The sequence below is a fragment of the Suillus subaureus genome, assembly GCF_016647635.1.
Source record: "Suillus subaureus strain MN1 chromosome Unknown BJ212scaffold_17, whole genome shotgun sequence".
In the NCBI taxonomy this organism is placed as follows: Eukaryota; Fungi; Basidiomycota; class Agaricomycetes; order Boletales; family Suillaceae; genus Suillus; species Suillus subaureus.
The window spans coordinates 447,223-461,245 of NW_024538573.1; the positions used below are offsets into that span (position 1 = coordinate 447,223).

General features: G+C 48.9%; 5 protein-coding genes and 1 non-coding gene across 6 annotated transcripts; 4 read left to right on the forward strand and 2 right to left on the reverse strand.

The window, feature by feature from the left end:
• Positions 1-682: 682 nt before the first annotated feature.
• BJ212DRAFT_t64 lies at positions 683-754 on the forward strand. Its single transcript has one exon. It is a non-coding gene; the product is annotated as a tRNA-Met (tRNA).
• Positions 755-807: 53 nt separating this feature from the next.
• On the forward strand, positions 808-2,671 carry BJ212DRAFT_1356099 (uncharacterized protein). The gene has a single exon (XM_041335691.1). It carries the CDS (start codon positions 1,022-1,024, stop codon positions 2,486-2,488), a length of 1,467 nt encoding a protein of 488 aa, XP_041192849.1. The 5' UTR covers positions 808-1,021; the 3' UTR covers positions 2,489-2,671.
• On the forward strand, positions 2,672-5,110 carry BJ212DRAFT_1356102 (cytochrome P450). The gene is made up of 9 exons (XM_041335692.1): positions 2,672-2,946; positions 2,999-3,077; positions 3,130-3,502; positions 3,561-3,706; positions 3,757-3,904; positions 3,953-4,448; positions 4,501-4,588; positions 4,636-4,745; positions 4,798-5,110. The coding sequence occupies exons 1-9, from the start codon at positions 2,777-2,779 to the stop codon at positions 4,889-4,891; spliced, it is 1,704 nt and encodes a 567-aa protein (XP_041192850.1). The 5' UTR covers positions 2,672-2,776; the 3' UTR covers positions 4,892-5,110.
• Positions 5,111-7,682: 2,572 nt separating this feature from the next.
• BJ212DRAFT_1481123 (uncharacterized protein) lies at positions 7,683-9,886 on the reverse strand (the record flags this gene model as incomplete). The annotated part of the gene is made up of 2 exons (XM_041340212.1): positions 7,683-9,579; positions 9,639-9,886. The coding sequence occupies 2 exons, from the start codon at positions 9,884-9,886 to the stop codon at positions 7,683-7,685; spliced, it is 2,145 nt and encodes a 714-aa protein (XP_041192851.1).
• Positions 9,887-10,793: 907 nt separating this feature from the next.
• Positions 10,794-12,194, reverse strand: BJ212DRAFT_1356106 (ribosomal protein S5, N-terminal domain-containing protein). The gene is made up of 4 exons (XM_041335693.1): positions 12,086-12,194; positions 11,772-11,902; positions 11,169-11,715; positions 10,794-11,119 (listed from the first exon to the last, which is right to left on the reverse strand). The coding sequence occupies exons 2-4, from the start codon at positions 11,879-11,881 to the stop codon at positions 11,000-11,002; spliced, it is 777 nt and encodes a 258-aa protein (XP_041192852.1). The 5' UTR covers positions 11,882-11,902; positions 12,086-12,194; the 3' UTR covers positions 10,794-10,999.
• A 334-nt stretch (positions 12,195-12,528) lies between these two features.
• On the forward strand, positions 12,529-13,911 carry BJ212DRAFT_1504600 (ornithine decarboxylase antizyme-domain-containing protein; the record flags this gene model as incomplete). The annotated part of the gene is made up of 5 exons (XM_041341611.1): positions 12,529-12,584; positions 12,638-12,771; positions 12,864-13,265; positions 13,288-13,306; positions 13,356-13,911. 5 exons carry the CDS (start codon positions 12,529-12,531, stop codon positions 13,540-13,542), a joined length of 798 nt encoding a protein of 265 aa, XP_041192853.1. The 3' UTR covers positions 13,543-13,911.
• Between the last annotated feature and the right edge of the window lie 112 nt (positions 13,912-14,023).

Below are 14,023 nucleotides of genomic sequence, written 5' to 3' on the forward strand. Positions count from 1 at the left end.
CACGCGATCTTGTCGGGAAAGTTCGGAGGCGGAATCGAGCTGTTGAAAGGCGTGATAAAGGAGCGCATCCAAGGTCGAGGGCGAATTTTGAGTCAATCAGTTGACGAAAATCGAAATTCAACACGCCCTGCCAAGTAACCTGACACCATCCTCCTTCCAGTCTACGCTAAGGTCGTCAAAATCATGGTTGGAGCTGGGGGCGAAATGAAAATATCAGACGCGATTAGATTATGCGTGGAGAAGAAATGAAAGAACTTGTTGAAAGATGCAAACTGAAGGAAAGTTTCCCCACTCACTTTCATCATCCCCGTCCACACAGAACGTCTTGAACGGGGGTGATGAGAGTGAGTGGGGAAACTTGAGCAGACACCCACTGAGTGAGTGACTTATCAGGGAACGTATGGAATGACACCGACAATCTTGAATGTCCTCGTCGTCCTCGTCGTCCAATGCCAAGCTTAGAAGATGTGATACGAGTAGCGGAGGGAGATTGCGAGAGACAAACAAAAGACTCGGTCTGAGTGGAAAAGACTGAGGTAGAACGATGCGGGTACGAGGACTATATATCTGTCCATGACAATTTAGCGATGATGTAAAGAGTAAGCGTGCTATTGTACATGTGCGCAGTAAGTGAATGTGAAGATACTTGCACATTACGTCAACAAGATGGAAAGGTGATAACAGCAGCATGACGCAGTGGAAGCGTGCAGGGCTCATAACCCTGAGGTCACTGGATCGAAACCAGTTGCTGCTAAATTTATTTTGTTTTATCTTGGCACATAAGCTTGTCAAATTTCGGCTTCTAATCACCCAATGATCACCAACTGATATACGATAACTTGTGAACAACATGTAACTCTAAGGTCAAACTAAAATTGTATTTTAAATTGATGGGCGGGTCAGCCACCATGTGAGTAGGTACTAGTACCGCAGAGGTTGCTCCGCTTTCATCGATCATCCTCTCCGCCATTGAATTACCGCCTACCCGCCGTGCTATCCAGCCCACCTGGTATTAGAAGCAATGCCTCCAACTACCGCCACAACATTCCCTACAGGCACGGGAAAACGCAGAATTCACTACCGCATATTCGGACACGCGCATCGAGCTCCCTACGAACGGGCAATCAATACGACACTTGCCGAGTACAATTCATTCTCTACATATCCAACATCCACGCTTCCAGCGCATTCGGTGTCTACACCACACACGGAAAGCGCTGCGAGTGGTGCCTTCTTGCCCGGGCAACTCATCACGGCAGAGCAGGCGCCAACAGGCATTCTTGCTCAGCAATTGCCTCCTACGATTCCCAACGAGAGGTCAGGAGGCAATGTGTTAGTGGCGATTGCCGTCGCCATCGTGGTCATGGGGAGCCTGGTAGGCGTTATCGTCACAGGGGAGATCATGAAGCGACGGAGACGTCGTCGGGGGACTAAAGAGGGGAGCAACAAGGACAGAACAGACTCAGCGCAGGACAAAGGAAAGGAGGTCTTTGACGAGAAGAGTCTAGATTCATCTATGTCGTCACTTCGGAATTCGCCAACGTCCATGAAAAGTCTGGCGCTTCATCTAAAACACGCGACTCGCCCCATGCAGAGAACGATACCATCCTGGTTCTCCCGGATCTTCCGGAAGGCTGAGGCAGGCTTGCATCGCAAGAACGCGGAATCCCCAACGGAGACGTCACATGCATCACACATTCCTGCAGATCGATCACTGGCAGAGTTGCCGCAGCTGACGACGTGGTCGGATTTTTCATATACGCCAGAACCGGTGTCCTTAAGTTATCCAAGGCCGCTTTTGCATTGCATACTCGAGGAATGTGAAGATGATTGTCAAAGCCAGAGCGGCAGCGAGATCGCCCTCACGTTGGGCCTTGCCATACAGCATTCTCTAGATTCCATTGCCATCACATCATCTGTCCACGGGGCATCCCAAGCCAGATCATTTACTAGCCTTCGAAAAGTAGTTGAGGCTGGCTCTATCGTCGAGGGATACGGTGGAGGCCAGGGAGGCGCTCAGGATCTAGGCATTCCGGGCTCAGTATCCACAGGAATAAGCGTAAGCCCCTCTGGTTTGGGACTGGTACCCACGGCATCTTTGCAGACTCTCGACACTGGAGCAAGCGCGGACCGCGAAAGCTTGAGAGAGGAGATATTCGAGTTGCGAAGGGTTCAGACGAGGAGCATGCAAATGGACAAGCCTATTCTATTGTCCCTGGGCTTCAAAGCAGCAGGCGATGAGGAGACCGACGACGACGACGACAAGCCATTCGACACAGAGACTGAACATGCTCCCAGCGATAGCACCATGATGACGCCCTCGATTGCAAACCTGCTTCTTCCGCCAGGATGCGAGACAAGCCTACGACCCGACCTTCGAGACCTCCTCGGATCCCAAATGACTCTAGCGACCCTGGCAAGCAGCTACAGTGCAGTAGACCTCGATGACTTTCCTCTTCCTCCTTCCATTGTACTGCCACGTCCATAAATTAGAATCAAATTAGCCAATTCTATCACAATCAACGGAAACACGCTGCGGATTGAAGGCATTAATGTAGGGAAATTGGACTCAGCCCCACAGACGTTGGCAAGCCTGCCACAAGCCTCATGCTAACTCAGCATGAGATCGGAAATGTAAATGTGACACACGCGTATGTGACCGCATGTCACATCATCTATTGTTCTCTACGATAGCCATGAGATATATATCCATGTCGTTACGGCGTTGCACTGAACCACCAAATTCCCCAAGTTCTAGGTGATAGCAGAGCGCGTCATGATTTCAGTCTCAATTATTTTCTTCAGTTTCTCGTCTGCTGTTGCTCTATTCCTGTTAAGTTATATTTTATACCATGTCATTATAGCACCCCGGTTCAATCCCCTCAGAAAGTTGGCTGGACCACCTTTGAATGGGCCACTGCACAACCACATGTCGCCTGTGCTTGAGTACGTTTTCCGCCTCTCTCACTAGACTTTTCTGCTCACACTTTCCATGAAGTCCATTCAGGTCACCCAAGACTCACGCTGCCTATGTGGAGAAATACGGCAGGAACGTCCGTATAAGGGGGCTTGGTCCTGTGAGTGACTGCTCTGTAAAATATGAGAGCCGCGAATAACTGTTCATCGTAGTGGGATGAACGCCTCCTCCCTCTGGACCCTGTTTCCGTTGCACACGTACTAAAGAACAGCACAATCTACGAGAAACCTTGGCAATCTCGAAGACTTATTACAAGCCTCATTGGTTGCGGTATGCTGGCTGCAGAAGGTCATATCCATAAGCGTCAACGGCGCGTCGCCACCCCTGCATTTTCCATTCAGAATATGCGAGCACTTGTGCCTCTCGTTTTTAGCAAGGGAGAGGAGCTCAAAGATAAGTGGATGAATATGAGTCAGGCAATGAAGGAAGGGCAGATAGCCTCGGAAAAACAGAACTCCGGCCAAGTGGAAATCGACGTTTGTCACTGGATTAGCCGAGCTACCTTCGACGTTATCGGGCTAGCAGGTAACTCATGTTGGGTCTTACACCCAGCCTTTGCCTGACTATTACGCATCACCCACAGGCTTTGACTACCACTTCAATGCTATACAGAACGAGTCGGACGAGCTATTTGTTGCGTATAAGGAGATGTTCGAAATTGCCGTCTCGCAAGGAGATGGAGTCAGGACAGTTCTGGGAATTTACTTTCCCATCATAAATAGCCTTTTCGTACGTTTACATCAGTTTCTCATGAATGTAATTCTGATTGAGCTTTTCAGCCCGACAAGAGGGCCAAGACTGTCCACAGATGCCAAGAAACTATTCGCCGCGTAGCAGGAAAGCTAGTGCAGCAGAAGAAGTCCAGAATTATGGATGGGGAGAAGAGCGGGTCCGCATATACTGGCAAAGATCTACTGAGTCTGCTGCGTGAGTCTACTGTCATTTCTTTCAGTCAGTCGGCTGACGGATTGGTAGTGAAATCCAATATCGCAACAGACCTTCCACCAGATCAGCGAATTTCCGACGAAGATATATTACACAACATCAATACCTTCATGTTCGCAGGTTCCGACACGACATCTCTCGCTCTAACATGGACACTTCTACTCCTTGCAAAACATCCAGACATGCAAGCTCGTCTTCGCACGGAACTTCTCTCTATCGTACCAACCACTCCAATATCCCGGTTGTCACCTGAAGAAATCGAGTCCCTACACAACACCCTGCAAAACTTACCATGCTTAAATAACGTTTGTCGGGAGTCCTTGCGTCTGATCCCTCCAGTCCATTCTTCCCTCCGTGTTGCAACGCAAGATGACGAGATACCTGTATCATACCCTGTCCACTTGAGCGACGGCACGATCTCGGAGCAAAAGTCTATAAGTGTGTCGAAGGGGAGCTTCGTGCATGTTCCAGTAGAGGCTTTCAACCTCGACAAGGGTATGTGGGGACCTAACGCCTGGGATTTCGAGTAAGCTTTTTGTACCCGCTTATTTGAACCGCCTCACGAAAGGAATTTACAGCCCTGATCGATGGGATCATCTTTCGGAGGATGTGTTGTCGCTTCCGGGACTTTACTCTAATCTTCTGACTTTCTCCGCTGGGCCGAGGGTAAGTTCTTCTAATTTTTCGTCGACATCGCTCATTTAGACCTACAGTCATGCATCGGGATGCGTTTCTCTATGATCGAGATGAAAACATTTCTCTATATCCTTCTGACGACTTTCACCTTTGCCGAAACAAACAAAAGGATCTACAAAGCCAACGTGTAAGTCGCGCGTATCATATCCAGGATACATTCTGACACCCTCTTCTGACAGCGTGCTTACACGGCCATATGTTTCTGGACAGTTCAAAAAAGGAAGCCAATGTCCACTCATTGTAACACCTCTCGAGTCGATTACCACTTCCTAAGACATAAGTGTACCAACATCTACCATGTGTTAAACACCCATACCCCCCTGTATACGTTGATGCTAGTACACTTGTGGAGAGGCGGTGTTGTATCTAAATAATATTGTATTCGGACTTCATCACATCATCTTTGCTCTGCACATATGACGAGTATACTACTAGTGCTGATCCAGCTCTCGGTTGCATCCTTCCCAAAGTCACATCACTGTTAATACACGAATTTTTTTCTTCCGCCTCGGCATTGACATAAAACAGGAGCGTATGCAAACTACACACATCAGAATGATACGGCTCGGTCTGCCATTTCCAATTCTTCCAGCCCCGCTGAAACTTCATCGATGGACAATCCTTTGGTCGTTGGCCCTTCCAATGTGACCGAGGATGGCTTGAAAGCTAAAGGTGGAGAGGTTACATCATTTTCCCGACTGTAAGGCTCACTCTGTCCTTGGCTTGCATGCATTCCTCTGTCTTCAGCCCCATTAAACATTTTTCATCTGGGGGCGAACCCCGACAGTTCCGTCAGTCCGTCGGAAATCTAGGTTGGCACGTACGCAACTCGGGGATATATCTTATGTTTCTGAAACGACCCTCGCGATCGGAGGCGTAAAGGCGAATTCCTTTTCATGGACAGACTATCACATAAAAAGGCAATGACTATGTGGACCTAGTTAAGACGGACCTCCGAGGATCTATACGCCGCAAAAATGTTGTCAGCAGGTTTCGAACCAACTCCAAGGCAAACAGATTTTGACTCTGGTAACCACTTGGCTAACACCAGTTATGAACCTCCGACGAAACCATCTATCAGTGAGTATCAAGTTGTTCCAAGAGAGAGAAAAATTTGTGGTCTGGTAGGTTTTGAACCTGCACATTCCAAGAGAAACAGATTGTGATTCTGTTGTGGTAAACACTTGGCTGAGACCAGTTAAGATGGGCCTCTGAAGAAACCATCCATGAGTCGATGTCAAGGTAGGTTCTGACAGAAAAAATGCTTGTCATCAGGCAGGTTTCGAACCTGTGCAGTGCAGGAGAAACAAATTTTGATTCTGTTGTGGTAACCACGTTGGCTAGACCAAAGTTGAGATGAACGTCCGAGGAACCGTCCATCAATGAATATTTGTCAAGGTGTGTTCCGAGAGAGAAAAAACTGGTGTTAGCAGGTTTCCAACTTGCACATGCCAAGAGAGGCAGATTTTGATTCTATTGCGGTAACTGCTTGGCTATGACTAGTTCAGATGAGCCTCCGAGGAAACCATCCACGAGTCAATGTCAACGCGTGTTCCAAAGAAGAAAAACTTGTCATCGGCAAGTTTTGAACCTGCGCAGTCCAATAGAAACAGATTTTGACTCCGTACTCCAAGTCACTGGCTAAGACCAGTGAAGACGCATCTCCGAGGAACTGTCCATGAGTGAATGAAGGCGTGTCCCGATGGGGAAAAGGAAACCTTGTCGTTGGCAGGTCGAACGGATTTTAATTCTGCGATGGTAACCGCCTAACTATCCGAGGAAACAATCCATGAACAAATCTTCATTGACTTCAAGGTGTGTTCTAATAGAAAAAAACAACACTGTTGTCTGCAGGTTTCGAACCTGAGCCGGCACAGTCCAAGAGACAGATTTAGATTCCGTTGTGGCGACCACTTAGCTAGGACCAGTTAAGATGCACCTCCGAGGAGATCATCCATGAGCGAATCTTCAAGGCATGTTCCGATAGAAAAACTTGTTAGCGGCAGATTTCGAACCTACACACACGTCAAGAGAAACAGATTTTGATTCTGTTGTGTTAACCACTTGGCTAAGACCAGCTAACATCGCAATCCAACAAAACCATCCATGAGTGAATATCAAGGTGTTCTGATAGCAAAAAAAACTTCTCGTCGGCAAGTTCCAAACCTGCGCAGTCCCAGAGAAATAGATTTCAATTCTGTTGTGGTGGCCACTTCAGCCAGGAGTCCAGGACGCTTCCCAAGTTGAGATGGACCTCCGAAGAACTGTCCATGAGTGAATATCAAGGTGTGAAAATTATTTGTCAGCAGGTTTTGAATCCTCCAAGCTTGCAATGAGAGCATATTTCGGAACTTCTGGTGCCAGTTGGCTATGACTACTTAACATAGACCTTGAATTCAAAGGGTCCCATGCTTGGGCGGATGTTCAAAGTGTGGTAAAAGGAAAAAGATTGTCGAGCAGGTTTTCATCTTGTCACGCTTACCACTGGGCTGCGACTGGGTCAAGTGGGATTAGCAGACGGTCATTTGCCAATGCAAACTGAAATGAAAAGACTAGTTTGCGTTTAATTCGATGGACACAAGACATGCCAGGAATAAATCTGGCGCCGGCGCCGTTACGATGTGATAATGACAGTTAATGGGGCAATAACTAGCGCGCGCCTCCCAGACACTGCCCAGTGCCCAATGCTAGTGAACCATGAAACTCGTCGGGATTCGGCACACAGGTCATCGTGTCATTGTTGCGATATTCCACTTCATCGAAGATATCATGTGTTGTTGCTGCTTTGTGTCCAGAATGAGGACGGGTGTGGGGGAACTTCAAACTAGCAACATCAGGCCCAGGCTCAACATTGGAGTCTGCTCCTCGTCCAGTTACTTTTTGAACATCAAATTTCAATAAGGAGTGGCCGCGAAAAGCTGGTAGAATTATAGTTTAGTCGTGAATGTTACAAAAAACGATATTGATATATGGCTATTAGATCCTGCGATACAATGTAAAAGTCGTAGTACAAATCAAAACAATGCACAAACATACTGGCCGTGTACCAGTTTAACACCGGGCCCTACAAAGGTTCCTTGACGCCTCTAGATCCAGTGATATTCCTTCCCCAATTCGTTATACCCTGACTCAATCTAGCAGCGACTCTCCCTAATCTCGATGTCCGACGAGGGGGAGGGGGTGGGGGAGGTACCACATCCATCTCCATGAAAGATCTTATAGTCAACTCTCGGTTCTCCGGGTACGGAAATAACTTGGCGGCGCGCTCCTGCAGGCGCGCATTGACGGGACCATTTTCGGTGCGGGGCGCCTTACGATGATTCTGATGCGGTGCCACATCGGCCATGGGGCTCGAGAAATGGCGCCCGTGTCCAGATCGAGAGTCCGGAAGACGAGCAGTGACGCTGGACTGGTGCTTGCGCTCTCGTAGGGTAGTGAATGGAGACAGTCTTTGGTCTTCCGAAAGTGCGTTAGCTTTTTCTACCTCAACGGACTTCCGCTGATGCGAATTGTGTGCCTTGAGCCTTGACAGGCTAGTCTCAAGCCTGTCGAGTGCCGAAACGCGTCTCATCGAGGGAGCTGGCAGAGGTGGAAGCGGCGGCGGATCTCTCGTGGGTACGTAGGGCGTGTATAAATCAACTGCGCCATCGGACGCAGCATGCATGACTTGTTTCTCCACATTGAAGATCTGTCCGCGGCGCCTCAGGTTGCTATCGGTAGATCTGGCCTTGCGAAGACTTAGTTGTCGGTGCAGAACCAAATCGCAGGGATCCACCGAATGGGCTTCATTCGAGGTAGTCGCTAGGATGACAGGCACATCCATCGACTTGACAGCTACCGCATCAACCTGATCTTCACGTATTGAACCATTGCTTCCCACGAATGAACCAAAGGTCACTGAATGTTGAGGTACGACGTCAAGAGGCTGATCCACACGCTGACAGGAACCTGACGAAGCCCTGTCGCACACGTTGGCACCGTCCGGGAGAACACTGGGACTCCTGACAAGCGCAGCAGACTGATAAGACGAAGGTAGACCCAGGATCTGTGAGCCTTCATGACTATCCTGGATCAATTGACCCAGCGTATCGGGCCCCGGAGGTGTGGATGCGATCGAGGACTGGCCTTCCACCGTCGATCTTTCAAGCGGGATGCCCACCATCTGGCTAACTTCGTGAAGAAGCATACTGCAAGACGCGGAATCTCCAACACCGTCCTCAACTTCTGCCGCCTCCCATGAATAATCATCATCGCTCTGGGTGCCTGGAGCTTCATCTTCACCCATCTGCAGTATCGATGGAGACTCCTTCACCCTCTTGTTTGAACCCCATACCCTTAGAAATTCCCTAACAGCAGTAGTTTCGTCCTCTGAGAAAAGGTTGCACACTTCTGAACGTGAAGGTGGGGGTAGGAGGTCATGACTCAGAGGAGATGGGGGAGAGGAGGATAAGCGTGTCACCGGTAAGTCCTTTGCAAGGTATGTGGGAAATTCGTCATAAATGAGGTCCTTTGATCGAACAGGCTCTCCAAAATCGCGGCCAAAACGACGGGACTTGCGAACTTCGAGCGTATGCCCTGAACCATGATTCGATGGCGCACAGCTTGCCGCGGTCAATGATATTGGTGTTGGAGTCTCTATCAGGTGCATTTCATCTGGAAGAGGCGGACTGGATTCATCGGCTGCGCAACTAACTGGAGATTCTGTGAGCATTGTGTTTCTCATGCCCTTCCCGTCTCTCTCTCCGAAGAGATCCAGTCGTCGAGGATCGTCCCGAGATAAGCGGACCAACGTATGGGTGCCGCCGCCTGACTTTGAATCTGGCTCATAGAATTCGGAAAGAAACGCGGTTATAGGCGTCACCTCGGGAGATGTGATAGTAGTCGACGGCGAGTAAAAGAGTTCGGGAGTTATGGGTGATGATGGTTCTTGGGTGTGAGAGCTTCCAGACCAAGACAATGTGCTGCAAATATACAAAGCGATTTTTAGCGTTGAGTACAAAGCCATCTGGAATACACGAACCTGTAAGTCGATGTAGGAGAGAGAGTCGGTACCGAGGAAACAGGGTAGTCAAACGACCGCGATGTATGTGATGCATCCGATGGTAAGCGAGCGTGGATGGGGAAGGATGAAGAGCCTTGGCGTCGTGACACGATGTTGTGGCTGTTTAGAGGAGGTTGATCATAGGAATGTGAACGCGAAACTCGCCGGGACGGTCTGGAGCAGGGCTTCCCCTGCATTGATTGAATAACAAAATTGGTCTGCGACATGCCAGACGAGAAGCGTTGATGATAGAGTAGTGGTGTTCGGCTTTAATCATCACAATCATTAGGGAAGATCCCAACGCTACCAATTGGGAACACTCACATAGTCAACAGAACGCACGAGCAGGCTGGTTTACCACGGGATTTACCCAAGACTACGATAGAAATATGTTAGGCCGCGACAGAGACTTGTATCATGTGTGCTGCAGGAGGACATGAACCTGTGGCCTTTGAAACGAACCGGCTTTGTTGGCGCACCGAATTTCAGGGGTGATTGGAATTCAATCAAATGCCGCACCGTCAAGCAACCGTCTAGCGTCTTCAACCCAATCAGACGAGTGCAAGTCCCAACGGACAAAGGAGACTAGGGGCACTGTCTGAACTTCGAGGACATACTTTATATCTTTCTCTACTGATCCCGCCGTGCCCGCGCCGTGGTTCGGAAAATAAAGAATTTAACCTGCCAGAGCCTGCTTATTCTCATTCGGAGGCTGAGCACTGATAAGTAATCACCGCCAAGAAAAAATATTATCACCACTGCACTGTACTGGCCCAGGAAGGACTCATGAGGAGCAAATACAAAATTAGCTAATCACTCAGTCACTGGTCGTGCTCACGGTGCGACGATCACTGAGCCTTTAATGTTGAAATGATCGTCATTCAGTGGCTGAAACCGGACAACACTGCTTGGTCGTTGCGTGAATCATGTTGATCGAGGACAAGGACGGGTTGGAGTTGCCTTCGATCATCCGAACTTCGCACTGCGAATGTCGGAGTCCTGCTGCTCGAAGTTCGACCTCATGAAGTAGAACATTAAGTAGAGCATCAAATCAAGTACTGGTGCAGGACATCTCTGCCGCATCCCTAAATACCGAGCACAGACCCAGATGATGGTAAGCCCAACACACGCATGGTCCATGAATTCTATTAAAGATTTTTCACAGCGCAACTTTAAATTATATAATCAGCCAATCAGAATCTTTCATGGGTCCTGCGGAAGAGCGGTCGACCGGTCATACGCTATCGATCATCGATCATCGGTGGTGTATGTTCATGGAAACATGCATGGGCATATGATTTTTTCAGAGATACATGATAGAAACCGTGTCAACCCCACATCTAGTACCCTTTCTTCCCAGCTGTAAGCTGTAGGTGAGCACTGTGCTCGTCATAAGGCACTTTTGATACAGGAATTTCGCGCCATAGGTCGGGAGTGAGGAATGCGTAAGTTTTCGTAATCTAGAATAGATATAAGCGCAACACAATGAAAAAGCTAGAATTCACATACAGCAGCAAATGTGGCCTTCAAGAAATTACCCATCGTTGCAGTCGAGCCCTTCGACTGCGTGTAGCAATCCTCGACACCAGCAAGCTGAAGCAGACGCTTTGATGCAGGCGCAGCGACAATACCAGTACCACGAGGAGCGGGGATCAGTCGGCACATAACGGAGCCGACCTTTCCGCTGACCTTTGATGGCACAGTGTGGGGCTCACCAAGGGCTGCGCCCCAGTAACCTCTTCGCACGGGAATGACGGAGAGTTTAGCAAGGATGATAGCACCCCGGATGGCGGTTGCAACTTCTTTCGCGCACTTCACACCCAATCCGACATGTCCGTCAGAGTCACCGATGGCAACGAAGGCCTTGAAGCGGGTACGCTGACCAGCACGGGTCTGCTTCTGCACAGGCATGATCTTCATAACCTCGTCCTTGAGTTTTGGCAGGAAGAAGTCGACGATCTGGAATTCCTTGACGGGAAGGGAGAAGAGGTAGATCTCTTCCATAGATTTGATTTTACCGTCTTTCACGAGACGGCCGAGTTTAGTAACGGGAGTCCTGCGAGACCATATGTTATATGGTCAAGTGCAAGTAGAGAATGGATGGATACAGACCACTCCTTTTCCTCATCCTTGCGGCCTCCTCTGCGGGGACCGCGACGACCTCTGCCTCGGTCGCCTCTTCCACGTCCGAATCCACCACGTCCGCGTGCTGCGTCAGCCATTATTTGTGTGCCGGAATTTTACTGTGCAGATGATAGTTAGTACTTAGGAAACAATCGAAGTCAAGAGAGGTGGAAATGTATGAGACCAGTAGAAGTACATCCGATGGTCCATCGATGCATCCATCCGAAATACGATTACTTGACGTCCGCCATGCAGAATCGTCTGGATACTCAGCTATGTGCAAGGGCATGGATTGAACTCACGTCTCGAAGGTTCGGCGGTGTTGGGCTCGCTGTCGATGGTAGTGTCACCACTGTGTATGCTTCAATGTAGCCGCAAAAGCCCTGCCCTGAAGCGGTAATATGACCCCCCTGACACGTTTCATTTGCACTGTGGAAGTGTAACACGTTCTCATCACACGATTCCAGCTCAAAAAAGCCATGAGAGCATGATCTTCGTAGTCCAGTTTCGTCAAGACTGCTTAATTAGTGAGATACACCTCAGGTGCTTGCAACCTGCGAGATACCATTACTGAGTGACCGGGGGGTTGTGGAGTGGCAAAGCGGTGCTGATGATAAATACGAGCCCTGGTTTCATCCCACGCCTCCAACTCTTCGCTTTCCAAAGCCTCAAGTCATAGTCCTGACTTTTAGCATTCCCTCTCAACTACGTAACAGTTTTCTAACCCCAGTCAAGTTGGCAGAACATGTCGAATATATCCAAGTCCAATTTTTTGAAACAGCAATTTAGTATTTGCCCCGCGTATGCTCTTCACCCTCTCTCGTGCTTCGCTTTGAGCTGATTGTGGTATCCAGCAACGGCTGTCAAGCCGTTGGGGATGGGGCTTTCTCTGCTGACATTACTCCTAGTGTACTTGCTGTCTGCCACATGCAGGGCACCGACGACATGTACTACTACTCTACTACGTTCTCTGGTGGACCCGGGGTAAGTCATTAGTGTCACCATTATTGATTTCAAGCGCTGAGACTTTTTTCAGTGGCGCGTTTGACGTCCCTAACGCTAAATGCCCTCCTGACAGAGGGTCGTCAGACTGTGTGACAGGCAGTCCGGCGTCTTCAATTTCCTCTTCTTCTTTCTCGCATTACTCATCGTCTCCCAACACATCCAATGATTCACTTATGCACCCATCGTACTCGCCTTATTCATCTGTGGTTCCGCCTCGCGACATTCCTATTAGAGCAGATTCGCCCTACGATATTGCCACCCCGCCTTTGACACCGGATGACGATGAAGACAACTGTGCCACTGGTATAATTACCAAGCATTCAAAAGATGCTTTGGATCTTCTTTTGGCCATCTTTCCTCGTGATGGATTGAGCCTTTTGCCTTATGCTAAGAGCGTTATCGTCGCCGCCCCAAATATGGGTGCTTCTTTCGATGGTGTGGTACTCGAACTCCCTGGAAAGACCAAGACACTTTACTGTCGATGGCAAGAACGCCCAAGCGGTATCTCTTCGCGAAAGGTGCGTTGCTTTTTATAATATAACATCGGTGCTTACATGACTACCATAGCATTGTGGCTCTCCTCGACTTGGCCGACGAACAACTCCAGTGCTCAGCTTTAATAATCGCATTCAACAAGGTTTCCCACGGTCTGAGCGAACTCTTACATTCACTCATGTACGTCGGGGGAAGCGTTGTTACTAAACCACCATTCCAGGTTGATCCTGCGTATATCCTCGTCGGTGTGGAGATTTAGGTGGACGGTCAAGGGAATGTGAACTAACCTTATGTGGTAGGAGTGGGCATGATACACGACCGATTTGTTTCTTGATTATTGTATGCAATCAAATGACTGCTTTCTGGATGTTCAATTATACGCTAGCATAGCTGGCCTGTCACATTATGATCTTGAGAAGGACTGTTGGCTGATTTGCCTCTGAGGCGCTTGAAGCTTATTATGGAACCCTGGGCCAAGTTGACTGACTGGGCTTATCGTAAACAACGTTTTTCTTCGTTTCAATTATCATAACATGGGGTTGCTCGACTTTCTTTTCTCCATCGTCAAAGCATTTTGCGGAGAGTCGTCTCAGCCAGAAGGCGAAAAGCCTACTGGTGTACAGAACCCGCACCACAGAGCCACTATCTCCTCTTCCAGGCGCTTGGCCTACTCCCCGACATGATCGTTTAAGATACCAAGTAAGCCCAGTGGGCTACAAGTAGTTTACGTGTCGTAAAAA